The sequence below is a fragment of the Rhopilema esculentum genome, chromosome 7 (genome assembly GCF_057945365.1).
Source record: "Rhopilema esculentum isolate cy_ngs chromosome 7, ASM5794536v1, whole genome shotgun sequence".
In the NCBI taxonomy this organism is placed as follows: Eukaryota; Metazoa; Cnidaria; class Scyphozoa; order Rhizostomeae; family Rhizostomatidae; genus Rhopilema; species Rhopilema esculentum.
In genome coordinates, this window is record NC_142821.1 from 4,279,108 (window position 1) to 4,305,998 (window position 26,891).

General features: G+C 35.7%; 2 protein-coding genes across 2 annotated transcripts in view; both read left to right on the forward strand.

The window, feature by feature from the left end:
* LOC135683538 (uncharacterized) overlaps positions 1 to 20,644 on the forward strand; it is a 29,641-nt gene extending 8,997 nt beyond the window's left edge. The window contains exons 8-36 of the mRNA XM_089109477.1: positions 578 to 658; positions 1,184 to 1,237; positions 1,568 to 1,721; positions 2,140 to 2,432; positions 2,908 to 3,052; positions 3,791 to 3,966; positions 4,404 to 4,529; positions 5,468 to 5,543; positions 6,200 to 6,299; positions 6,646 to 6,753; positions 7,830 to 7,920; positions 8,517 to 8,606; positions 8,756 to 8,822; positions 9,517 to 9,699; positions 10,698 to 11,018; positions 11,460 to 11,651; positions 11,898 to 11,970; positions 12,130 to 12,442; positions 12,634 to 12,852; positions 13,399 to 13,508; positions 13,711 to 13,894; positions 14,274 to 14,440; positions 15,327 to 15,598; positions 16,034 to 16,207; positions 16,540 to 16,818; positions 17,678 to 17,803; positions 18,373 to 18,694; positions 18,973 to 19,151; positions 20,340 to 20,644. Of these exons, the coding sequence (XP_088965603.1) occupies positions 578 to 658; positions 1,184 to 1,237; positions 1,568 to 1,721; positions 2,140 to 2,432; positions 2,908 to 3,052; positions 3,791 to 3,966; positions 4,404 to 4,529; positions 5,468 to 5,543; positions 6,200 to 6,299; positions 6,646 to 6,753; positions 7,830 to 7,920; positions 8,517 to 8,606; positions 8,756 to 8,822; positions 9,517 to 9,699; positions 10,698 to 11,018; positions 11,460 to 11,651; positions 11,898 to 11,970; positions 12,130 to 12,442; positions 12,634 to 12,852; positions 13,399 to 13,508; positions 13,711 to 13,894; positions 14,274 to 14,440; positions 15,327 to 15,598; positions 16,034 to 16,207; positions 16,540 to 16,818; positions 17,678 to 17,803; positions 18,373 to 18,694; positions 18,973 to 19,150 (4,674 nt within the window). The 3' untranslated portion in view covers position 19,151; positions 20,340 to 20,644. The remainder of the gene's footprint in view (positions 1 to 577; positions 659 to 1,183; positions 1,238 to 1,567; positions 1,722 to 2,139; positions 2,433 to 2,907; positions 3,053 to 3,790; positions 3,967 to 4,403; positions 4,530 to 5,467; positions 5,544 to 6,199; positions 6,300 to 6,645; positions 6,754 to 7,829; positions 7,921 to 8,516; positions 8,607 to 8,755; positions 8,823 to 9,516; positions 9,700 to 10,697; positions 11,019 to 11,459; positions 11,652 to 11,897; positions 11,971 to 12,129; positions 12,443 to 12,633; positions 12,853 to 13,398; positions 13,509 to 13,710; positions 13,895 to 14,273; positions 14,441 to 15,326; positions 15,599 to 16,033; positions 16,208 to 16,539; positions 16,819 to 17,677; positions 17,804 to 18,372; positions 18,695 to 18,972; positions 19,152 to 20,339) is intronic.
* Positions 20,645 to 22,397: 1,753 nt separating this feature from the next.
* Positions 22,398 to 26,891, forward strand: part of LOC135683539 (uncharacterized) — a 34,092-nt gene continuing 29,598 nt past the window's right edge. The window contains exons 1-2 of the mRNA XM_065198828.2: positions 22,398 to 23,282; positions 24,833 to 24,928. Coding sequence (XP_065054900.2) covers positions 23,183 to 23,282; positions 24,833 to 24,928 — 196 coding nt within the window. The 5' untranslated portion in view covers positions 22,398 to 23,182. The remainder of the gene's footprint in view (positions 23,283 to 24,832; positions 24,929 to 26,891) is intronic.

A 26,891-nucleotide genomic window follows, 5' to 3' on the forward strand; every position in this document is an offset into this window, starting at 1 on the left:
GCTCTGGTTTCTCGATTCTAAACTTGCCAGGGTCGTTGTGCCCCAAAGAGAGGAAACATTGCTAATCAGGAAGATTTCCTAAAGTTGACTCGGGCGCTTAAAGAAATCTATTTATCTTCCTTCTTATTGATAAAAATGAATGCAAAATTGTATTTGAAGAGAAGTGTTAGTCTAATGAATTGTTTTTTCTGTCATCCCACGACAACGACGACGACGACCACGACAACGATGACGACGAGGATGAGGACGACAACGATGACGAAGAGGACGACGAAGACGACGACGAAGACGTCGGCGAAAACGACAGCGAAGACGACGGCGAAGACGACAGCGAAGACGACGGCAAAGACGATGGCTAAGACGACGGCGAAGACGACGGCAAAGACGACGGCGAAGACGACAGTGGAGACGACAGTGGAGACGACAACGGAGACGACGACGACGACGTAGTTTTTACCCATTAAAGTAGACAAATTAGCAATCTTCTGCTTGTTGTTATCTACCTATTTAATTCAAAACTGACATGCACCTGTTTTAGCATTTAAACGGTTTTTCAATTTCATTTATTTCCATTTAGTTTAAATTGCAAGGAACATTGTGTCGCCAGTCGCAAAATGGCTGTGACCTGCCCGAGTATTGTCCTGGGAATGCTGCTACGGTTAGTCACTCCATTTTGTAATAAGGGATAACATTTTTTCTGATTAGATTCATTTTTCGTTTATCTGCTTCTTTAATTTGTATGCTGCTTCTTTTAGTGAAGGAGACAATATATTTCTTTTATTTCTTGCAATCCTGGATTGATAGTCGTGAGATTTGACTCCTCATATTTTATTTCAATGTTGAAATCTCTCCTATGAAATACACACGTTTAGATTTTAATGGCTGGAATAGAATAACAATTGATCAATGCTATCTTTCTCAGCACATTGTTGACAGCACAAAAGTTTCCCTTTTTTGCAGAAGTTTGCTAAATGCTTTTTGTTTCACAGCAAATGTTTGTAGGATTGTTTGTAGGTAGAACAGAACTTTTTGTTTCTTGTACGCAATGATAGATTAAATAACGAGTAAATAAATGCCTTGTCATTTTCATCGTTGCTAATGTTGCCAGCACAACTTCAGTTGTATAGCCCTTATTTTTTAACTTTGGTTTTCACTGTTTTTTGCTATTTCGATCTGAATTCAGTGCCCAGGTGACCTGTATATGGCAGATGGATCTCAGTGCAGCAATGGAGTTTCGGTGAATAATGTTTTTATCCTATTAACTTATCTGCTTGCGCCATGGATTTATGGACTTCATAAAAAAACTTTCATTAACCTGTCTGCTTTTCTTGCTTTCTAGTAAACTCATTCCTTTGTTGTGTCCTTGTCTCATACTGACGTTGTAGACCTGCTGTAAAAAACTGTGTTGACTGGCTTTTTGGAACGTCTTTATTTTGAATCAGAACGAGACTCACTTCACTGTTTTTAACAAAACAGTTTATGCATTTGTATTTTTTCCATCATCGTCAGATATGTTACCACTAGCTTTAGTAGAAATCTTTGCAATTTCAAGAGTTATTTATTTCAGCTTTTACCAGGCAGCCGTGATCATTGGAGATCGTATTATGTAAACCTCAAACCTCCAATCCAAGCACGATATTTGCGAATTAATCCAGTTTATTGGAAACCAGAGAGTTACGCTTGCATTAGAACAGAAGTTCTCACGTGCTCTGCTGATGAAGGTGGGCCTACCAACGATTTGAATTTCTCTTTGATATCTGCTATATTTGTTTATTATATGCTACATTTCTGTCTGTTATTTTCTGTTTACTGTACACAATTTAAAGTATAATTTTTGTGCCATTGATAAGCCCTGGCAGAAAAATATGGGTAGAGATTTTAGCTTTTGAGAAATTTTTTCAGGAAAAGTTTAGAATTGTGATTTGATGATTGTTGTAATTGCAGTATTGCTTCAATGTTTTTTTTTACACCCTGAAAGTTTTTTTTAGACATTAAAGCTCAGATATATTCTTCATAAAGAGAGCACTGTTGTAGACTGAATCCCTGTCGCAAAAAAGCCTATATGAATATACATTCATTACCATAACGGAAGAAAGGAAAGCACTGCTTCCTCCTTAAAAATTACGTTTTTGCTTTCAGAAACTCTTAGCAAGCCGCAGCCAATTTCAACCAGGAATCTTTACTATTCGCGCTATTTTTGTGTGGCACCGGAAAGCACCTCTTGTTCAGAGAGCGCAGCCAAAGATGTCAGGCTTATATTCAAAACTGAACGTAACGGAGATTGCAACCAACCTAATCTTCTGTTTTCACTTGAGAAAGACGGAACTCTTCGTCACAACTGCAGTGGAAAAGTTGTATGCCCTATATCGTCAGGAAATCTAGTTTTGAAGAAGGATTGCCCTGGAGGAAATGGTCAATACGAGAGACTACCTGTATGCTATCTTTGATAATTACCCAGTTCTGTGTCATCATTTCATGTACATGCAAAATTGAATCTAGTGTTGGCAAGCAGCTACCTCATTGGGGAGATTGGTTTGGGCAGAGGCAGATACTCATCTTTCAGGTGCTGGGGAAGTGATGTAAAGCCTCCAAAAGCAAACGAAATTGCCGACAAATGACAAAATTTAGCGCTTGAAACTGTGTTAAAATTGACCATTTAGCAAAAGCTTGGGGCTCTTGCCACGCCCCCCACACTCCCGCAATTTCTGTCCCTGGGTTTGCGGTTTAGAAGTTTAATTTTAGGGTTTGTTTAGGAGAAGGACAATATACGTCTTTCCCTGAACAACTCGAATCCTTCATTTAAATATACTTCTGATAACAATACTAGTAGAAGTCTCATAATTCTTTGAGATTCTGGCCAATGATAAGACATTTGAGGTACCAGATCTTCACCTTCTACGTTTGCAGAACTTTGGATTGAGACACAGAACAACTGGATCCTGCGCAGAAGCACATGACGCCTTGCCGCGAGACGGTAGCCAGCTGATATTGAGAGACACAAAGGATTGCAATGGTTATGATGATAGAACCAAACTGCATTTTCTTGAAGCAGGTAAACACGATTCTTGTTGTATTTGTCCACATTACGCTGCTATCACTCCGAGCAAGAACAGGAAACAATGTATCACTGCCCTTTCTTCAATAATTCATTGGTTCATGATGCCAAATAAGTCCATTTGACCAGTTACAGTACCTTGAGTAAAACATGACAATGTGCAACAATAAGCTCCTATAGTTAGAGAAATATTGTTATTGAATGTTCTTTAGTAAAAGAGTGGATCGAGAGCTCCGTCCCATGAACCCTAGAGCTCCACACCCATGGCCCTAACAGCTCTTACCTTTTTACCTTTGAATGCTTTCTTTTCAATGGGTTTCGCGTTTTTTTGGTATGACCCTGGTTTTACTTTTTACCATCGTATCTTTCAAACGTAGAGCTTTCGGAAACTTAACGGGGAATGGTTTTTCTGCATTCTGAAGCAGAATCGCTAGCTTGTAAAACTGACTAATACTCTAGTGAGGATTGTCCACCGTGCTATTAACGTAAATATCCCATTCATCCATTACGTCATTTGTCAGAATGAAAGGTAATAATTTTAAGGCCAAGTCTATCATATCTTTGTAAAGAAATTGTCGACATTGGGAAAAATACAGGGCCAATTATCTAAATTGCGACAGCGTTTTTGAGATATTTAATGCGTACAAAACAATTTCTTTTCGCAATATTGCATTAGTTAATTTGTGCTTAGAAAAACGTTTTTGAATATGATATATTACAAGTCCTTCTTTTCAGACTGTATCTTGCCGGTTGGCTTTGAAAATCGAAAATTACCTGATTCTGCGCTGTCTGCATCATCACACCACCAATTACACCCTGCTCAAGAGGCGAGGCTTTGGACTGGCCGTGGTTGGTGCCTTCCTTCCAAAACATCAGGCAAGAAAGAGTATCTTCAGATTGACCTAGGAGCTGTAAGTCTCTTGTTTTTACAGATTTCTTCTTTGATGATGTGGCTATTTTGAAGTTGTAGGGTCTTGAAATACAGAGATATTCGAAAGCTCTGAAGTATTGTTCCAAGTTACGAAATTGTTTATCTTGGTGATCCATGCTTTAATTTCGAATTAATCTAAAGCTCAGTGACTCAATATTGGCCAAAAGTTTTTTAAGATCTTTACTTGTGAATAAGCCTATGTCCTCAGAAAATATTCTAAATTTCATAAAATAGTCATACAATCTGTAACTTTTTACCATATACAGAATGACTGAAAGTGCAGTTTTGTCTAATTTCAGCTTATTTTGCAGGACTTCACTATTATATCCCTGAAAAAAGACCTGCCTTTAAATATGAAACCCGTTCTAAGTATTCTAAAAAATGTCCTTTTATAAAACATATGTAATGGTTATTCAGGTTAAAACCATTGCTAACCTTAAAGTACAAGGAGCAGCAAGAACTTGGATAACACGTCTACGACTGTACTACTCTAACAATGCTCAAGATTGGACAGGGTATGCATCAAATGATGATCAAGATAACGTATGTTGTTCCCTTTCAGTAGTTATTGATTATTTCTGACTTCCTTTACTTGTAAAGAAGTTCTTTCCTTTCACGGAATTTCATTTTCAGTCAGGGAATGTTCTTTGATTTCATGGATTGTTCTTTTTTACAATGTATGTCGAATTCTCACTGAAGATTTTTCTTCTATCAGGGATTTTCTTTGGTTTTCAGTAAATATCGTTTTCTTCCCTGGAAAAACCATAACTGGCTTTGTTTTTAGTGTCTGTCTTTTTCTCTCTGTGGTATCCTTGCTGTCAGGTGATTTCCTTCAGAGGATGGCATTTCATGAGATGTCTTTTTTCGGGAGATGTCCTTTGCTTTTAAAGGAAGTCTTATGTTTTTGGGGATGTCCCCAGGCTACGAGGAATTTTTTTGGACTTTGATAGATGGAGAACGCTACTTTTTAACCAAAATTATGCTGTCTTTATAGTAGCCATGATAGACTTTGTGAAAAGCGCTTTAGACAGTGAGAATCAATTGGAAATCATTATTTAACAGCATTGAATGTCAGTCAACTTGCTAAAACATTAGGTCGATGATAAAAGGATTTGCATAAATGTTATTGCCTATTGGTGTCTCAAACAATGTTGATCTGCATCTGTTTCATTAGTCATTTATCAATAGTTATTCTTGAAAATATAATTTTATTTCCATGTTTTCACAAACACGATTCTTATGGCAACCAAATTTTTTCCTTATCCTTGATAGATTCAAGTTATAGATTATAGCATTATCCATATGTCCATAATCGATATGAGAATGTAAATCTTGTAAAGCTTAAATTTATACTGATTTTTCTACTTGGTACCTTTATTATAAGTAGTTTAAAAGCATTCGGCAGAAAAGGTAGGGATGAGCTGCATTCAATTCAGGTTTTCCTTTATTGTGTAAAGGACTTGAGACTTGTATCTTTGTAGAAAACAATGTCCTATTGCTACAAAGGCGATTGTATGGAATCAAGGAGCACACAGTGTAAAAATCTCTGGGACCCAGGTATACCGTGATTTATTGATGACTCTAGTCTTAGATCTTGATTTTATATGTGTCCTTGGGCTGGATAAATTCTCATCGACTTTGAAAACTCTCATACAAGCTGTTCAGTAACCGGGAATATAAAAAAATACCCAACAATAGAGTTCTTAAGTAATGGCATCTTGAAAATCTTTTTTTTATGGTTAAGACAACATAGCCTGAAGAAGCATTATGAATTACCTGCGGATATGTAAAGCCAATTAAAGGTGTTACAAAGTACCTGAAGTAAAACCACATGAGCACAACCTCACTTCGATTTTGTTGCTAATTTATACAAACGAGGCCAATGCAAAAGTAATACATTAAAAGCACTCGATTCATTCATTTGTTTGATCTCAGTCTGTTGGCAAACGATTTTACTAGATTAGCAAAATGTGTTGCAAAGGGTTCTTTCAGACTATGCGGTAAAAAAGATACTAGCTATAGCCAATATTGTCATTTTGAGTTGTTAAAAATTATGCTATTTGATATCATTCTTTGTTAGACACTAAACCAATAAGAAAACTCTGGAAATTATTACCAAGATTTGAGTAAGAGGATAAAATCTTTGTCTATAGTTTGTCCCTGTATTGTTTTCTATTGAAATTCCTTTTTTAAGCTTGTTTTTTCTATTTCAGCAACAAATGTCGCCAATGATTCTTGTTGGAAGAAGTTGAACACAGAGGCACAAGGATATGGAACCTGTGATCCTTTGACTAACAAATCATGCGCACCACAGTCAGTCATCATTTTGTATCAATTCCTAATTGACATGACATGTCATTTTTATTGATAAAGTAATGTTGCACAGTCAAGCACACAAAGGAAATATCACCGATGATCGTGTTGAAGGCGAAACTAGGATTTGTATCTTAGAACCGCCCTGCTCTACCTGACAATGAATAAACAGCTAGTTTGACAAAGAACTCTTTAACAAATTATAAAAACCCTACAGAACTTTAAATTCAACATAACAGCGTACTATGTACTACCTGCTACTACCAGGTTCTTTAGATGCCACCTTTCTCAATGTCATTTACTCCAACCGTATAGCATTTTGATAAATTCATTGCATTTTCTAAAGGGACATATTCTGCGGGCAGTTGCAATGCTCTTCACCGAAATCATCACCTTCACATCAAAAGTATGGCACTGTTTACAAACAATTCATTCTGAATGGAACAAAATGCAGGTAAAATTTAAGGTATTCTAATTATATGTGAAATAAGAAACACGATAAAGTGGTCTATTTTTGTTGACAATTTTTGAAAAGGCAATAGAGTTTCAGAAAGTATTTTTACCTAAATACGCTTTTGAATTTCAAACTTTTTTCTGTTTAGTATTTACTCATGACTTTGATGTTTTAGACTGCGGTTGCTACTGGCAGGTGGTTTTGTTAAAAGCGTAAACACAGAAATAATTAAAAAAAAAGAAAACATTGTTTTATGACGTACATAGACATTGAAAGAACAAATTCTTCAAAACAATATTTTCCATTCCAAATACCCCACATCCTGCATTGAGCCACCTGGGCGAATTTTCTTACGCCATTGAGAGGGATTGGCTTGACAGAGAGTGGGCTTACTCTAAACATTGTTTTATGACGTACATAGACATTGAAAGAACAATTTCTTTAAAAAAATATTTTCCACTCTAAATACCCTACATCCTGCATTGAGCCACCTGGGCGAATTTTTTTACGTCATTGAAAGGGATGGGCTTGAAAGAGAGTGGGCTAACTCTAAATATATACTGCCCTTAGTTTACGCCTACTGGTCCAATGTATCTCAAAGACGGACTTGTGGTCCCAGGACGCGTCAATCGATGTCAAAAGATTATTTTGTAATTTTGTAATACTGATTGTTAAAGGGGGTGTAAAAAGAGAAGGGGAATTGTTTTTGATCGAAATGGAAGAAGGGCTTGTTAGAGATAGGGGGCCTAAACAAGAAGGGGGTGTAATAAAGAATTTACAGTATACAAGTTGATTTGAATAAATTTTCTTTTATGGAAGAAAAGTAATAAAAAGTAGTGAAAAACTAAAACTATTAGTGTAAATTTTACCAGGAAGAACTGTTGATGTCAGTAAACTTACTTTAAATATAAATATTCCTCAAGCCCAAACTATAACTCATAGGTTTAGACTTGCTTATCGATCGGATAGATACCCGCCTAAGCAACATCGTCCTTGCTGCCCACACATCATAATACTTATCTATTAACAATGAAAATTTGAATATGCTTGTTGATAATTATGTTACATTTCCACAGTGCCGCCAGTATAACAATACCAGGCTCTGCAAGCAACGATGAAGTAGGCCAAGGAATGGTTGCTGAAGGAACAAAGTGCGGAGACAATAAGGTGACGTCACCAAGCTATTGAATCATTCCAAGTAAAAACTAAGAAAGCTAAAGAACCCTGACTCTTTTGATAGCAATATGGCAAGCTGAACCATCGTCTTGCTAACGTGTTGTTTTTTAGTAAAAAGCCGAGCCAAAATTTTAGATTTATTCCTTAGCCTATTCTCTAGTTTAAATCGCATTACAAATTTCATGCACATTTGGACTTAATGATCAAAAGGCATTTTCGGCGTGATGTGCCCTAACTTTGAAACAACTAGAAGCTGTGCTCATATTGTATAGCCTATGTTTTGTTATTATCGAAATAGTGTAAGATAAGTTAAGGCATTTAGCCAAAGTCTAAATATCGTACTTCAGTTTCTACGAACAAAGTGCTGCATTTTGTAACCTTCTCATTTCTCTTGGTTCAAAGTTTGTTTTAGATGAATTTTTTTCTCAGCAAAATTTGGTTTCTGAAAGTTTATCAGCTCCATCGAGTTTGCTCGCATACTGCTTTAAATTTAGATAAATTTCAGAAATATTGCAGGCAGGAACCGGAGCAGTTTTTAAGCCAGATGGCAATCATTTCTATGATGAATACCTTCTCATTCTTTGCAGGTGTGTTCTAATTACAAGTGTAAATCATTTTCGGAGCTCAATATCACTTCATGTGGTCTAGTCAACGGAGTAAGCTGTGCTGGTAGAGGAGTGAGTATGCTATCTTTCACTGTTGCATCCTCTTCTATTATATTGATATCTAGGAGAATTCCTATCTCTACAAAGACTTAACTTTGAATAAAAAATATACCCATTCTTGATAATATCGTAGAGTTGCAAAATTAAACATCATTTTTCAGATTTGCAACAACAAAGGTAAATGCCATTGCAATGGAGGATTTGACCCAAAGACAAACTGTGAGAAAGGTAGGTTGAACATTTTCAACAAAATGCATAAAGGTGAGTTGCTACAAGTGTTTATTTGAAACACAGGTAACCAACATCGGGGAATTTGCTCTAAGCATCTCCTGGCCTCCATGATCCAAGCAGTTAAATTTGATCAACCCTTGCATAAGATTAGTTAATTGTCTCAAGACTGCTGTAAATTTCTCAAAATCTTAAAATCTGAGACCATAACTCTTTTAATCCCTATACAAATACATTTATATCTGCAAATTGTGATAAGTTGGTGGTTTTTCTAAAGGAATTCATCATCTTTTTCCGTAAAACAACAAGCTGAATTCTGGTCAAACCCAAATCAACCGACGCTAAGCGATCTGAGTGCTTATTCAAGAACTCAGGTTGCACAAACCTTTCTTGATTGGATATATTGTTTCTTCAAAAGATACGTATTTGCTAACGTAGCTCTTTTTAAGGGATTTTGTCATATGCTGACTTTGTATTCGAAGTGGTTTGTCGTTTGCTATTTTACTATATATTGATGATTTTAGACATTAATAGGTTTTCATGTCAGCAATTTCCAAACGTTTGTGCAACAAAATATTCAGTAAAAATGGCAGAAATCCAAAATCATCCTCATTAACAGTTTTTACCTTATATTTTCACTTATATCAAATATTGAATTTCGCCTTTTGTAAAATTGTGAAGCATTTATTTTAAGTTTTGACACCTGATGATGGCAACTGGGGTCAGTGGAATCAATGGTCCTTGTGTTCTGCGGCTTGCGCAGGTGGAAGGAGAAGTAGATCAAGGTTTTGCGACAGCCCTTTTCTGGCACACGGAGGCAAAACGTGCCCGGGTGTAGGAAACGAAGAAGCAATTTGCAACTCAGAAAAGTGTCCTAGTAAGTTAAGTTCTAAATGTAGTGGATTCTATTCAATAAATTCAGTTATGTAGTGACTGATCCGACAAGACGTTGTCTTTACTGAAGTTATAAACAGAAAAGTAGTATACTTTCATGCTTGTCTTTCGACACTCATCAGGGTACAAACGTCAAATTATGGCTTAAGTTAAGCTGGGATATATATTTAAATGTAGATCGAAATCAATTTGAGAGGAGGAATGACGCGTTTGATTGGCTCCTTTTTTGACCAATCAGCGACCGATAGACTCGCAATTGGTGACCTTCGACAAAGCGACGTCTTTATTTATTTCCAAGATCATGTATCCCCATTTGGGGCAGAATCCATTGAAAGGATGAGGTAACTTAAAAAAAGCTTGGCTTTAATGTCCTAAAATATATCCCTTGTTTTTAATTGATTTTAAACGTGCAGGAAAGCAAGCAAGCAGGTAAAGAAGAAAACGAAAAACAATTAAATGTCATTGTAAAAATGATTCCAGACATTCTAATGTAATTTTTGCCATAAACATTTAGTCTAAAGGTAGTTATCATCAGATGCCCCTTTTCTTACACTAAATTGAATGATATTATTTAAAGGTGGTATTATTGAAATGTATGTGAGTCAAGTAACGAGAACTTTTTTCATTTAAAGCAAATCATGCAGCTATAAATTTTATTAAGTTTATGAACCTTTCATGCAGCATATAATTTATTTGTTTCCTCGATGTCTTCAAAGACAATCATCGTCTGCTAAATTTTAAAACCACAGCTGTATAAAGGTATCGATGAGGGTTTATCTTTTGAAAAGTTCTATGGCATTGTCATTCTGCTATTTTTCAAAAGGTAGTTGGAAGTGATTTTAGCTTGTTTTATTAAGAAGAGGATTGTAATTATTTATTGGGAGGAAGCTCGATAAATATTGATCCCCAAAATCATTGCTTCCATCAATAGATTCACGGGCATTCTCAGTTCTTCAATTTTTCCCTTTCATTCGTATCTAGAGGCAGAATCATGCAAAATTTTGATGGGAAAACTCCAAGCAAGTGGTAAACCAATGGTCGATGGAGTCTATGATATAACACTGCCTGATGGTTCACTGATGAAAATGTATTGTGACATGACACGTGATGGTGGTGGATGGACATTGGTCGTATCCAGCCATATAAATGACTGGACAACATCAGAGATGGTGAGAGAAAGAAATAAAGATCACCCAAGCATGTACAAAGACTATTCAATTCTAAAATATGTCGATCAAATCAAGGACAACTACAAAATTGACGATAAAAACTTCGAGTATAGATTAGAGGCACATAGAAGAGGTAAAATAAATCTGTTCTTGTCGCATCATTTGTCTTATTTATTGCTAGCTTTGTGACATCTAATGTTTATCTGAACGATGTAGAATCCTAGGCCTTAATTCTTTTGTAAATGTTTTTCACTACTCGGGATTGTTGCCAGTGATGTTTTTAGCTTTTTATATAAGATTGCGCTGTTTTCTTCAAATCTTGGTTTCTTGCACAAGGTATAAAACTTTTATTGTCAGTAGCAACATCTTATATTTTTTTCCAACCTTGATAACTTTTGATAAGCATCTCGTAAAAATAAAGTATCTTAAATGAAAAAGTTTCTTTGACAATCGCATAGATTGGTTTCTTCTTTTTCAATCGTTTGAAAAGTTGAGTTCGGTCCTCTTGAATGTTTCCTCTTTAAAAAGGGCATAATATTTGATTTAATAGTTTTTGCCTTGCTTTTTTTTACAGGGCAGTGGGGTGGCATTTGGTCAGCTCCTACATCCTACAGAGTAAACGGCATGTCCCCTTCACAGACAAATGTCATTCTGCTGAAGAGATTTAACAATTGGTCATACAGTGGGATAGGAATAGCCCAGAGAATGCCATACATTATTGGAAACAGGTTAACAATGCAGACAAATCATTGGGGGTCTATTACAGGTGTGTACAAAATAGAAAATCAGCACTTTGGGCGTTATGGATATCAAATGTAATCAAAGACTCCGTTTTTGCGACTACTTGTTATCTGTGATGAATTGCATTTTGCTTGCACGTGACGGCAAAAAGTTTTATTTCACAGTAACTCGAGTTAAAGAAATTTGAAATGCAATTTCTATGGTGCAGACAACTCAGTAGCTGTGCCAGTAAAAAAATGCGTATTTTACATCTAAGAATTTATTCTTGCAGGGAATGTCTCGTCAGCTCACCCAGCGCCGTGGATTAATGGTCATTTGACAGAAAGGGAGCCAGAACACATTTGGTATGATCACCGCTATAATGTAATCAATCTGATTTAATTTTATGTCAATCTAATTTTTTGGTACAAGCAAAAGACTTCATTTGTTCAAGCGAAAATTAAAGCTTTATGATGTATCAAAGGGAATGCAGCATTTATTTGATTTTTCTTGTTGCTTTTTAGGTATTGGGTTCGTGAGGGAAAGCACAGTGTCCCATCTTCATGCATGGAAATAAAGTTACGCTCTATAACACATGGAAAGAAAGCAAAATCTGGACTTTACGAGATACAGAATTTGGAAGGAAAGAAAGTTTTGAGTACTTTCTGTGACATGGAAAGTTTTGGCGGTGGATGGACGATGGTTTTGAGCAAAGTTTCAAACAACGGATGGACTAAAGAGACAACTCTTTCAAGAAACACCCTCAACGCATCAAAAGATAATGATTACTCGATTCTGTTTCACTCTCAAGAAATTTTAGGCCTTCGAAAAGAAGAGGTATGTGTGTCTTGATGTTGATTGCTTTTTCTAGATTAGTTTTTCTTAAAAGTGAAGTACGATGTAAATACTTTTGTGAACATGTACTTTTCTGTATTTTTGGTGTTTTTTTGTTAATTAAATTTTCTAAATTGTTTGAATGAAATTAAAAACTTTCATATTTTAGTTCTGATGTAATTTTCCTCATTTAGACCAAATTCCAATACATGATTGAGGCTGAAGGAGTGAAAAAATGGGGCGGTGTTTTTGAAGGACACAACAGCGATGGACTGATAGCATGCACCCCGAGTAAATATAAGCCACGACTGGTTGAGAAATTTGACAGCTGGGACGAGCAGAAAAGCAATTTGATGTCAAGCAATCCATATGTGGTTGACAACCCTGCCTCGTACTTGACAACATCTCGAAAAGTAAGTGGATTGTATTCATTTTTTGGAGTAAGGAAGAAATACAACACCCGTTGAAGTTACTCGTTACTTTGGGGGAGGGGGGGTAGGAGGGGGGTTAGGAGGGGCAAAAAGTTCCTTGGCCCGTGCTTCAATGGGGCCCGTAATAAAGTAATAAGATCGATTTACGATTCAAAAAGCTACTATTTCAGCTATTTATATTGAATCAAGCCTGTAAGTTTATCACAGAGGGAAGCTATGTCCACATGTCCTTGATTCATATAAAATGTTTTTGCACATTCTTGAAAATCCTTAAAAAAATTCAGCAACTGTTACTAGAAGGGGCGTTTTCCTAGTTCTCTGGAAAACTGAAGGGCGTTGCTATTCTCTTAAGGGGGTGCAGTTTTATGAATCACCCCTGGGCCCAAGCTGAATCTCGACTGTCCTGCTCACACGGCTTAATCAGCTATCGTCTTGAAGGTATTCAAAATAAAATTTAATGGAAAATGTGTATCTCCAGGTTTATTTAAGATTCCATATTTTTGTAAAGAGCAAATGTATCCTTCGTAGATACTTCCTGGAACTGATGGTGTGCTTGTCTCTGAAACAGACTCTAACTTTATAAAAGGATCTATGGAGAAGCCGAGATTTGTCAGATTGTGGATCCGTGAAGGCTCAAGGTTTGCTTTTCATATCTTTATAGCCAAGATTGAAATTTCCAAATTTAGTGGTTTAAGTCCTGTGTAAGAAAGCGCCATCGATTAAACCCTTTAAAACTTGGAAAATCTCTTGTTCCCAGAGCATTTTTTCATGTTAGTCTAGCATTTCTAGCTTTGTGCAGTTAAACCTTTTTTAGGCCACGTGACTATTTCCTTCTTACAGCCAAGGTTCATGCAATCAGATAAAACTGGGAGGTGAGAGAAACGGTGCAGTGTACAAGACTGGTTATTATACTATTGAGGCAACTGGTGCTAATATTCTGACAGTATACTGTGACATGGAGTCGGGCCCTGGAGCGTGGACTCTTCTGGTCACAAGCACAAGCAACAAATGGACCGCTTCACAGGTTGGCAAGACACATTCATTACAATACATTGACCTTCAACGTATAGCTCACAGATAAACTATTAATTTCTGACCAGTGATAAAGTTATGTTGGGAAGAATAAAGGAAACTACAGGACACTTTCTGAAGATACCTTTCTAATTTTATTGTAAAATATGTGTTTTCATTTTGAATGAGGTAAATCCGATTAAATTTACGTGAAATGAAAACCAGTTGTGAAATCTCATATTATTCCTTTAGTCTTCCCTTTACTTTCCGTAGATGCTTTCCCAAATGACATGATGTAATTCTTTGCTTTATGTAAATCTGTTGTGTATTCTTAAAAACCTATTTCCACCTTTGCAGAATTGTATCTAATGGTGGTATCCACATTTATCCAGGTTCTTTCCCGCAATGAAGATTTTCCTTCCACCTCGAATGATTATTCAATCTTGCACGTTGCCGACAGTATTAAGAATTTATCAAACAACGCCACATTCAAGTACAAATTGGAAGCACGCACGTTTAATCATTGGGGTGGTATTTGGGCTGCACCAAGAGAATACACGTAAATTTATTTTGCTGAATACATCAAAAATGGTTATCTACACATGTTATGTTGACAGGCTTTATGTTTAATGGGATTTGTTGTGAATAATGGCGAGAATTTGAAGAATCTCTAAAATGGAATGATACTGTAAGCGAACCCTCGAGAATAGCAATAACCTCACAAGACCGAAAGCCACTGTTCGATTTGTTTCTTTTGTTTGTATTCATCTGCTAAGTTGACCTGTTTTATATAAGCGACTTTTCATACCAGTCAACAATTACTGTTTTACTATTCAATGTTTGTAAACTCACTCCTAGGCGATCTTATTAATTCTTTAGTCTGGACGGATTTAACATGATACCTTATTACACGAGAATCACGCGGTACACTTATTAACGCGAATTGAAAAATTCCGCTAATTTCATTAATTTTTTACGTAACTTTTCAAAATTATTGAAAATAGCCAAATTTTACCATTAAATCTTAAATAAATTACTATATCAGAAAATGAGGATAATAGAAAGTGTCCAACACGTGTGAACCGGAAAGTGCTCTTTTCACAAGTTTTTTTAAAAATAAATAATCTTTTCCTAGTTTTAAGTGAGCTACAATAGAAACTTAAAAGACTTTTTATAACATTTGAATGTCCTCATTATCAACTGTTGTCCTCTGAAATCCCTCATCCTCGTCACCATCTTCACCTTGCTCAATCAATAGTTCTTTTCGAGTCATCAAAATACTTTCTGGTCTGGGGATTCACTTGCACTTTATGCCCAATATTGACAATTTTTCAGGCCCACCCAATGTGACTGATACCTTTATTAGAATCACCGCTTATTTTTGTGTACAAGATACTTTGCAAAAACGTCAGTGAAAATTTCAGTTAATCTCATTTTGCTTTCAGCTTCCTGAGTAAATCAAACAAGCAAAGTCAGGTTACGTTGTTAACTCAGTTTGACGACTTGCGAAGCAGTGTGAAAAACCGAATGCCTTGGTTGGGTAATGGAAACGGGTTGCTGACGACTGCAGATTCTTCATCCAGCTCGTGGTGGGGAACGATCGTAGCCAGAAACGATGAATACAGACCAGCTCCATGGATATATCCAATCATGATTAATCCTGGTACAATCTGGTATTGGGTTAATGAAGACGATTGCGATCCGGATCGCATGCCAGGTTCTGATTCATTAGCAGTTGATTTTTTTCATATGAAAAATAATTTACACAAATAAACATTTAGTTCATTTTTTTAATGAAATCTGCTGATCTGCATGGTCTGTCTTTGCTGATGTTCAGAGTGTATCTTTGACTAGCTTTAGGTACGAGAATGGCTTAACGGTTGGTGTCATGGGCTACAGATCTAAGGATCTGACGACTTTTGTTCCAGCCGTAAGGAAACTTTCAGGCTGAGTGAGAATAAAAGCCAACTCGGTATTTCCTGGGGTAGAAGTCACAAGATCGGGTCACATTGCTCGATAAGCATAGCTTTCAAGTGTCCCTTGAAAAATACTACCTTTGGATCCTGAGTAAAGACGAACGCAAATTTTATCAATCTGTTTTTAAATAACTGTTGCATTGTATTAATCATATCAAACTGTTATTACTTTTCAGTTGATGGTGGCCTGACAAAATGGAGTAGTTGGACACGGTGCACATCATTCTGCTCACAGGGAACACAGGAGAGATTAAGGTCATGTTCTGCACCAAAACCAAGATGTGGTGGAGCCGTGTGCGATCCGAACAAAGCAAGAAGGGAAATTAGAAATTGCACCGGAAAGTGCCTGTGTAAATAACCTTTTTGGTTTGATTTTGCTTGGCACTAACTTTCAAATCTTTCGAATGGCTTTTTTAAAGCTATTCTTGCTGATTGTAATTGGATTTAATTTGCAATTTTTGGCAAACGCCAAATATTTATCAAACAAACCCGTAACATTGAGCCGGATAAAAAAGGCTTTTTTCCGGGCTACTTGACTGAGTGAGTCCGGGAAGTATTATCACAAAATAATCTTAATTGCAATAATTTTGAGTTGATCTTTCCAAGGCCTTCTTCCAGTTTATTCGTATTTGACTGAATCAATCATCCAAACTAAAAATCTTTTCTCATTTGAATCTTGTAGCGAGTCCAATTCGTAGCTTCGATGAAAAACACTGTGTTCTGCCGGAGACTGGAGGCTGCAGCCCGGATGACTCTACTGAATTGATTTGGAAAAGTGGCAGTGAGAAATGCGATCTTCCGGAGGCTCAGTTTATTTTTGATCCAAATTATGGAAGCTTTGTTCACAAATGCAGCGGAAAATCTGTTTGTCCAAAGGGAAACGTTCAGCACCTCACCCGTTTGCAAATAAACTCAAATTGTCCGAAAATGGCCTTGAAGAAACGATTTACAAGAACACAGTGTACGGATTTTGACCGATTCTTCTCAATAATACATCTCAATAAATTTGATTTTTTATTCACTGTTGTTCACTGATAACAATATTATCGCTATTCTTAATAAAGTACCACACGCAACGTACATATTATAATTTTATGATTTCCTTACTATAAATCCCCGAATTAGAGTTATAAAGTAATTTTGGACATTTATTTGGCCTTTCTGGATGGGGCTAACTTGAGGGGGGCTTAAATTGGAGTGAGGGCTAATAGAAATTTCCTGAAATTCACTATACAAAAGCTCGTATTCAAGGCTTTATTATTTCTTTTAGTTTACTTTAAATAACGAAACAAGTCAATAATGAAAGCAAAACCATTGGAAAAGTGCTGGAACCTCATATTTAACTAAAATCATATAACATGTTAGTATCAGGATTAATAGATCATTTTACCAAGGGGAAAATTTCGAGGATTTATTGTAACAAGGAATTCTTTAAGGTGGTAGGGGAAGGGGTGAAAAAAAGCGAGAAAAAGAAGAAGAGAAGCTTAAAATTCCGGAACGATTATAACAGAATTCATACATTTTTTCTTAGTTAATTAGATATAGAAAACTTTTTAGGTCAATTCACTCAGTAAAGTATCTGGACAAAAAAAAGGAAAGTGCAGTTGCCATTTCAGAAATATATTTACATAAGAAGATTGTGATCAGGCAAACAGAGGTTAACGCACTTCTTAAAATTCGTCTCGTTTTGCTAATTGATAATTCGGATAAACGCCATGGCAATAGAGACAGAAAGCCCGCAGCCAGCTTAGCTTGCAGTATTTCAAATTATGGTTGAAGATAATCGTTTTTTATGTATTCATTTGCAATTTCTTTTGCAGTTGGAACAATCCATTTCAGTCACATTTGTATTCACCCGGACGGAGCATGGCCTAGGGATAACATGAAACTGGTTTTCTGGAGCGGCTGTCGCGGTGATAGGCTGAAGCTGAGTCTATACAAAATCGGTAATGTTGAGATATGAGATTCCGTGTTGATTTTGAGATTATGAGATTTTGTTGCCTAACTACAAAAGTTATAGAAAAAATGTTGCGTGGCGTCATCAATCTTTTTTATCCTTATTTTTATAAGGTTCGTGTTAACAGTTCACCGTAACTAGATTTGCCGCATTATTCATGCTTCAGGTCGCTTGCAGCATCATTTGGTGCCATCTCCTTATTTATTATTCCAAAATGTATGCATCAATATTCCAAATGTATGCATCAATATTCCAAATATATGCATCATTATTCCAAAATATATGCAAAGAGCCTGGGTGAAGCAAAGGGGTTATAGTTCTCACCATTAAAATCATGAATTCAAGTATATAGTCGTCTTAATTGCAGCTCTTCTTGATCCCGGTTTGCTAATACTCACGAGAGTATAACTCTGCCCCGAAAGAGCAATGGGAGAGGCTAGCAAACATAGTCATCCGCTCCTAACCTCTTTACCTTTTATACCTCTATACCTTGCGGCTTTTCAAATGTCCTAACATCGTCTTGTTCTTTGATCGCGATCTTGTCCCATCTTCTTGTAGAACATGGTCCAGTTCATGTAGACGTTTGGTTCAATATAAATATTGTAAATAGGCGTATGGCCGACTTGACTAGCGACACAAGATTTCCAAGCAACCCAACATCATCTGGATACTTGGATAATTTCGACTCTCCTTATTCTCTTGGCAATAATTATGGGTTGCGCCTATGGAGCTACTTTGCAGCACCAGAGAGTGGAATGTATACATTCTATGCAGCATGCGACGACTTTTGTCAGATATTCCTCAGTCCTACTGTTTACGAGAAAGATAAGAAAAAAATCATCGATGTACAAGGCTCGACATTACTCTACCAGTATGACAGGTGAGTCACAGATTTTTCACTTCCTTAAGATTTGGATATTTTTCATCAAAACATAAAAACAATTTCTCAAGATGTATGTGAGACACATATAGCCTTGTGTGTTAGCTGGAAGTATAATGTTTAGGAACCAGTTAAAAATTTTGCATCCAGTTCATTCATTATTGCGCACATCTCTTTAAAATAATCACTTTTGTAATAATTCTTTTGAAATTTATATGTAGCTTTTTGCTTTTGCTTTGCCCAATTTTTGTACCCTGATGCTGAACCTTTTTTAAAAGACTAACGAGTCAGAAATCTAAGAAGATTCAGCTAGAGGCAGGAAAGCTATATTACTTGGAAGGACTTCTCTTGGAAATGGGTGGTGGTGATTTTTTGAGCGTTGCTGTCGATCTTCCAAGTGGAAAGAAATTGATCCCGCTTTCGTATTATTATCTGAGAGCCAAGGCTGAGTCTTGAGGTAAGAAAATCAAGATATTCCTGCTCCTTTAAAAAAGATTAGAGCTCACGGACTAGGATGTGGGGAACAAAGATATATTGTTTCAAGAACCGCGCAGCATATTACAGATTGAAGGGGCAAAAACGTCTTGGGGGGATACACTTGCCAAAAATCAAGAGTAGGGCGATTTTTTGTATGGAATTAAGTACACTTTGGAAATGATTGTGGCTAGAGCCCCAGTGGCCTCTCCCCCACATATTGTCAAATAATAATAGTTTAAGCCGGTTGTCATTTCATTGGGAAAATCCTAACACTTGCGAACCTCACTATTACAAGGTAGTTTGTTTGCGGCAAACTTTCATTGAAAAACTATTACAAGTGCAAAAAACAGTTGTTCACAGCATAAATATAAGCATGATGATGTAATGATGGTGACGATGTTGATAATGCTGATGAGGATAACAGAATTAGCGATGATGTTGATAATGAGAATAAAGATTGTAGTGGTGGTGGTTATAAAGGTGAAGATAGAATACTAGATGAAAATAAGCTCTGGGTTAGGCCAAGGTTTGTTTCTACGGCAGAATATAAAGAAATTATAATAATAGTATTAATAATAACAATATAGGCATTTTTAAAGCGCCGTTTATCCCCAGGGCTCATAGGTTATATATATATATATATATACAATTTTTAGTTAATGTAATACTGAAATGATTAAGATTACGATTGTATGACTGACTTAAGCTACTATTCTTACTCTTTGAAGTAGAAGAGAGGTGATGATTTTTTTATTTGTTTAAAGCAGCTTATGATCAACGTAATTATATATTCTTTCAAAGTATCAGGACTTGAGGTCTATGACATGAAAAAGCCTTGCCAAATAAAGGCAGGGTGTTATTGTAGACCATGAAGATAAAGCTAGTTCATGGAAATTTCATAAAGAATAAAACATAATTGAGTAATTCCTAAAGAAGATAAGAATAGTGGTACTCGATTGAAGTGATGAGCTTGTACTGATATCGTTTATGCAATAGTTTTTTTTAAGTTTTTTTAACGTGTTTGTTACTTTTATTGCATAACTCGACAGGATATAGAAAATTTTTACTGGTTCAATCTCCACCTTCTCAACTAAAATTTGAATAAACTTTAAGGAGTTATCTCTAGATAACGCTGTATTGTAACATTCATTTAATTGTTCTTTTTTAGATGGTTAACTAAATTTGGCCAAGGAATCATCCAAGGTCATTTCATTAGTTTTGACTTTTATTTAAATTCTTATTTGGGGGTGTTAATTTTTTGGCAAAGTATAATGGCAACGAGCCTTAGTCATAGAATAGAATTGGGTTAGTGTTTGATATTATCTTAACAGTAATTGATGCGGTAACTTTCCGAAACAGGCTTTTGGTAGTCACTGTAAAACCGACAATTAAAGACCAAATTAAAGATTTCTGACATTGACATGACAAAAGTATTAGTTTTTTCTTACAAATCCTTTGTGATCTTGCAACCATATTTAATACGTCACTGTACGTGCAATTGCTATCTTGTGTTCTCTAGGAAGGGGGGGGGGGGGGTGGAGCTTAGGTCACATTTGCCACAAAATGAGTGAAACATCCTTTATTTGCCGAAACGTTTAGAAATTCACCGAGAAACCACCCTCGATGGCAAAAAATCTTGTTTTAAAGTTTTCAGTTGCCAATTTTCAACTTTATATCTGGAGGTTTAATATTTCTTAAATTTATACTAACTGCATGGCTCTGATGTGTATCCTCGTCTTGGTAATGGTGTATTTACGAAAGGGCCTTTCGTAAAAGTATAAAACTTCCCTAATATTCCCCAATTTCCATATATTCTCCGATTCCACACTATTCTCCGTCTCTTTTCGCCGATTCCCCATTCCCTTTTTGCCAGTAGCCTTGGATTTCTGATTTTTCATGACATGATTCAATTGAAAATAATTAGATGATGGGGGATCACCTGTGATTTACAAGAAAATTTCGGTATATTTAAATGATTTAGTTAGCATTTAAAATTCTGTGTTCAAAAAAGTGCTAAAAAACTGGAAAAAAATATCTAGGTGAAAACGATATACCTCAGATGACAATATGACTTAAACGTTAAGAGAAGCAATTATGCTCCGTACACAGCCTCGTAATAGATTGAGTAAACAAAGAACCTGTGAAAATTTAAAAGCTTACAAAATACAACAAAGCAAGTCCGTTAGAGTCACACTCTCATTATGGAATTCTTGATATTAACTTTGTCATTAACAATAACAAGTTTTCAAGAACGGTAGAGCCATTGTTTACTGACAAGTTTCAAACCTTCTCAAGTATCATACTTGTCAAGAACTAAGGAACAATAAAAAATCACAATCGCTGAGAATTTTCTACATTTTGGAGGAATATCACAATGACAATTTATGCTGCCCCGTGAATGCATACTTGCTCAGACAGACCACTTTTTACACCCTGTTGAGGTTGCTATGGAAAAGTATATACATCTATCTATCTATCTATCTATCTATCTATCTATCTATCTATCTATCTATCTATCTATCTATCTATCTATCTATCTATCTATCTATCTATCTATCTATCTATCTATCTATCTATCTATCTATCTATCTATCTATCTATCTATCTATCTATCTATCTATCTATCTATCTATCTATCTATCTATCTATCTATCTATCTATCTATCTATCTATCTATCTATCTATCTATCTATCTATCTATCTATCTATCTATCTATCTATCTATCTATCTATCTATCTATCTATCTATCTATCTATCTATCTATCTATCTATCTATCTATCTATCTATCTATCTATCTATCTATCTATCTATCTATCTATCTATCTATCTATCTATCTATCTATCTATCTATCTATCTATCTATCTATCTATCTATCTATCTATCTATCTATCTATCTATCTATCTATCTATCTATCTATCTATCTATCTATCTATCTATCTATCTATCTATCTATCTATCTATCTATCTATCTATCTATCTATCTATCTATCTATCTATCTATCTATCTATCTATCTATCTATCTATCTATCTATCTATCTATCTATCTATCTATCTATCTATCTATCTATCTATCTATCTATCTATCTATCTATCTATCTATCTATCTATCTATCTATCTATCTATCTATCTATCTATCTATCTATCTATCTATCTATCTATCTATCTATCTATCTATCTATCTATCAATCTATCAATCTATCAATCTATCAATCTATTTAACTTGCAACCAGTCATCTTGAAAGCAAGATTTGCCCGCATGAGGTTGTGAAAGACTAGAAGCTGACGTCAGTTGACGAAACTGCAAAGTGCTAAACAAGTCCTGTGTTCTGCATCTCGTTAGTGTTAAGGCGCTTTGTCTAGCTAGTTAACCGTTCTGCGATATGCTGAGACTCTTGATTTTTGACCGGGTACGTATAAAGTAGTCTATTGAATGCTCCAAACGATAGAGATATTGATATGGTCATCGAAATGCATCGGGAGACGATTTATTGCTGGGGAGACGATTCTAGATTCCTTTTTTGCTGGGAAGACGATTCTAGATTTTTTAAAGGGCTGTGATTTTTTTTCAATTTGCATGAACCAATGATAAAATGCATCAATCTTATGGACAAAGTTTCAATCTCAGTGCGCTTCATAGCATTAATAAAATAATTTTTTATCATAAAAATTGAATCCCACGACACTCTTTTTTTCTAGCGACACTCTTTTATTCGATACTCTTTCTAGATTTTATTCGCCTATTGATTCGAGACTTGCTTATTCCAACATGTGCCCTGATGTTCCTACCACAGAATTTATTATGCGAAGTGAAATCAACGTCATCAATTTTAACTGCGTTTGTGCAAATAATGTAAAATTTTGAAAGCCAATGGAACTTCAAACAAATGCTGGCCCGTCTCCCCGGCCATTCAAAAACATTTCATTGTTTTCGATCTATCAAACATAAATTCTATGGAATACACAGCTTTTGTTTACTGTCAATAGGAAAACCAGGTCTATTAGAATATGTTTTGTTTTCCATTTTTGTTAAATACCCTGAGTCATAGCACTGCTGCATTGGACCATTGCAGAATGAAGATGCTGCATCTTGCTGTATTTTGCCTCTGTGAGTATTTCAATCCATTTAATTTTGAATTCCAGGCATCATCACTAATTCATTATAAGTATGATAACTTGAAATGTGTGCTAAGACTACTGGACATCACCTAAGAAAGACTTCCTCATTTGTTATTACTTCAGCTCCTATTTAAAAGAGAAAAAAAAAGGTTGAAAACGAACTTCCTAAATGAGATTTTGCAAAAAATGAGATATCTTTTCAACTTATTCATGCATCAAGATATACGTTTTTTATTCTTCTGCGACTAGCACAAAAGCAGCTGTTTTTACAGTCTTGCGTAAAATTAAGTATTTGAGAGCATCGAAAGAGGTAGTCTTTTGGCAACTATTCTGAATAAGGTTCTTTGACTTTGCCTTTTCGTCAGGTACTCTTCAGAGTAAGAACGTCAGATAATCACCGAAAGTAAGCTGAAAATTTATGCCAATGTTTCCATCGAAAGTAGCGTGAGATAAAGAAAGACGAGTACGATCGGTTCTTTTGATTTTTATCAATTAGTGGCCGTCAACCTCTGACCTAGTTGAAGAGTCCAAGAAAGGAAACGAACTCTTTCTGTCTACACAGGTCAGGATCATTTGTTTCTTTCGATCTATACCTGGATATAAATAAAATTTTCAGGTTACTTTCCATCATTATCCGACGTTTTCATCTTGAAGAGTGTCACACCAAAAGTACTTCAGTATGCTATGTTTCTCTATTAAAAACCCAGTCCTAAATTTGATTAAAAGCAAATAATTTTTGCATGTGCCACCATGGCGTGAAAACGACGTGGATGGTAATTACAGATAATTTTTGTATCTTGTTCCCCACTACGGATGACACTGACAAATTCCACAATGATTTTATAAAAAATAAATTGGAAAACAACGGAAGCAAGAAAACCACTCAGAAGAAAGATGAGAGATAAACAAAAAAGGGTGCGACACTGGGCAATTCTTGAAGCTGCTTAGTTTTCTCCAAGTTTCCTTGCTACCGCTATGTCATTATAGACGAATTATTCTGAAGGATTTGATATCAAAATGAGAAGAATATGCCGACTTTTAAAATAAGTCATTTTAATAGATGATTATGATCCTGCCTTATCATCCTAGCCCCCAATCAAACATATTGTATATTGTAGGCCCATAAACAATGGCAGGAAACATCTTAGCGATAGATTTCTGGATTTCAGATGCAATTGTTCTTTTGGAATACCTTAGTATTCCCTTAAAGTTAAATCGAGATTGTAAATGGTGTGTTATAATGTTCCACGGAACCAATAACTCTGGTAACTCATTTTTTTGCTGCTATCGGATCTCTTATTCTTCTCCAGTTACTCCAGTTATTCAACAAAGATATTTCCTTTATCTGCATCATGAAAAGAAAAGGTAGAAAGCAATATATGTTTTTTGTTAGTTAACATAAATGAAAACCAAGGTTTTGTTTCATGATTTGTTGCTGGATCCTTTCACTTGGATAAGACCAGGCTGCCTAAATAATGTCTTGATTGGTCGTACTTTCTCAAGATAAAAATGCGTTGAAATTCTTTCGTACATCTTTAGGCACGACGTTGGTGCTTGGAAACGAGATTGTTTACCCATTTGCTGTAAACAATGAAGCAGAAAGAAGAGAATTGTTCACTGGCAAGAGTCAGAGTGGTAGGTATATTGATTCAAGGGCTCACGAATATGCCACGTTCAAAGTTATCATTACAGATTCACAGCAGGACTACAAATATAGAAAGCATCAAGAAGGACTCCTAGCAAAACAGATCAAATATTCCTTAATTAAGAACAGCATTCATCGAGGGCTTCAATTTGGTTTCAAGAAAGACATTCAACTACCCTTGTTATAAACGTTATAAAGAATGCCTATTTTTACGAAGGCACCTAGCTGGAGTCTGCCTGAGAAAGTCATCTTACTGTAAACTTTAGCTGGGTGTGTCACAAGACTCCTTTATAGCCCCTCTGAATTTCTTTTTCAAGATGAAAAGTTTATTCAGTTCAGGTTGAGAGTTACTCTTGTAATTGATTTTCATTAGGGGTTAAGAAATTGCTTTCAACTTGTTTTCAAGGGGTACAAATAGATCTTCTAATTGAATTTGGATTGGAAAAACCTTTGTCCATAGAAAGTGGATTACCGTACTGATTTGATTACAGCCCGCAGCTTGTTATTATTGCTGACACGTTTTCTGCAGTTTGAAAATGCTGCACGCAGCTTACTATTATTACGTTCGAATACCGCCAAGCTTTCCTGCTACCTCGAAGCTGAATGTGATAATGTAGTGGATGATAAGACGATGTTGTTTGTGGTTGAACTTCTAATTTCCAATTTTTAGGTTCAAGTTCACAGTAATGTTTTGTCAGTTTTGGCTGCCGTAATTTCAAAACAAGTATCCTTGCTTGGTTTTTTGGGCGCGGCTAACATTTTTTTGAACCTAATTTGCTGCGGCTTTTGAACATAGGTAGCTTGCATAAACGAAAAAATACGGTCAACATCTATTCTGTGATACGTTGGTTGCAGACAGGTTATAATGGCATTCATTTTTCAAAGGCTCAGTACCTCACAAATGATGCACAGAGGTCCTTTCTGTAAAGAACAACTTATTGGATCAAATCGAAAACAGATAAATAACAATCAGGGAAAAATCTTTATGAATCCTTTATATAAGTCTATTTATGATTTGTTGGGCGAAATCAAATCTGTATCAAATTCGTGGTATTCTTTAAAATAACTTTATGTAATTTAAAAAGGCTGCACAACCGTTTATAGCATTATTTGTCGCGCGCAGGCTGTGCTTTTTAAAACAACTGCCCAGAGCTTGCTTACTCTGTTGTGGTGACTAGTACTGCCTATGCATTTGGCGTCTTGATAACTGACTCTTGCCAACGCGAAATGAGTCAACGCGAATGTTCGAAACACTGCGCATAATCTGCTTGAAGCTGCATTAAGGATGCATCACAAAACTGCTTCAATTTACCGTTAGGTTGCCTGATAAGAACTTGGCAGTTAAAATATTCTGGTGATAGCTTCTTTTCATAAACGCCTGACCAAGGTTTGGGATATGCAATTACGATTAAAGAACTAATCTTGGTTTGTGTCAAACGCTAGACAAGGGCCAAAAGTAACCCTAGCGTCACCAACATTGAAGGGTACCAAAAAAGTTTGCTATAGCTGGAGTTGCTTAAATCAAGGGTACAAAATAGCTTTTGAAGGCGGTATACTCATTTAAGCAATAAATTTGTCTTGAAAATATAATTTTACAACATGTTCCAATGAATTTGATATGGTTGGAATTATCACGTTCTTGTTAATCGAATGATACAGTTTAATCCGATTTTGTTAGTAGTTTGTCTTTTAAGGAGAGTATACCAATTATCATTTAAAAATGTTTACCCTAACTTTAAATTTGGATGTTATTGTAACATATTACCATTAAGAAAACGCTTATATTTAAGCCTGATTTTCAATTTCGAATCCAAAGTTGTTTGTGTAAATCAGTGACATCAAACTATTTTCTATCATCAATAACTCTGATGTTTACTTCTTACTAAATTTGCTAGGGAGATACTAGCAATATCAAAAATCTTTTCTTGTTTAACATTAGATTTTCCAATAAAA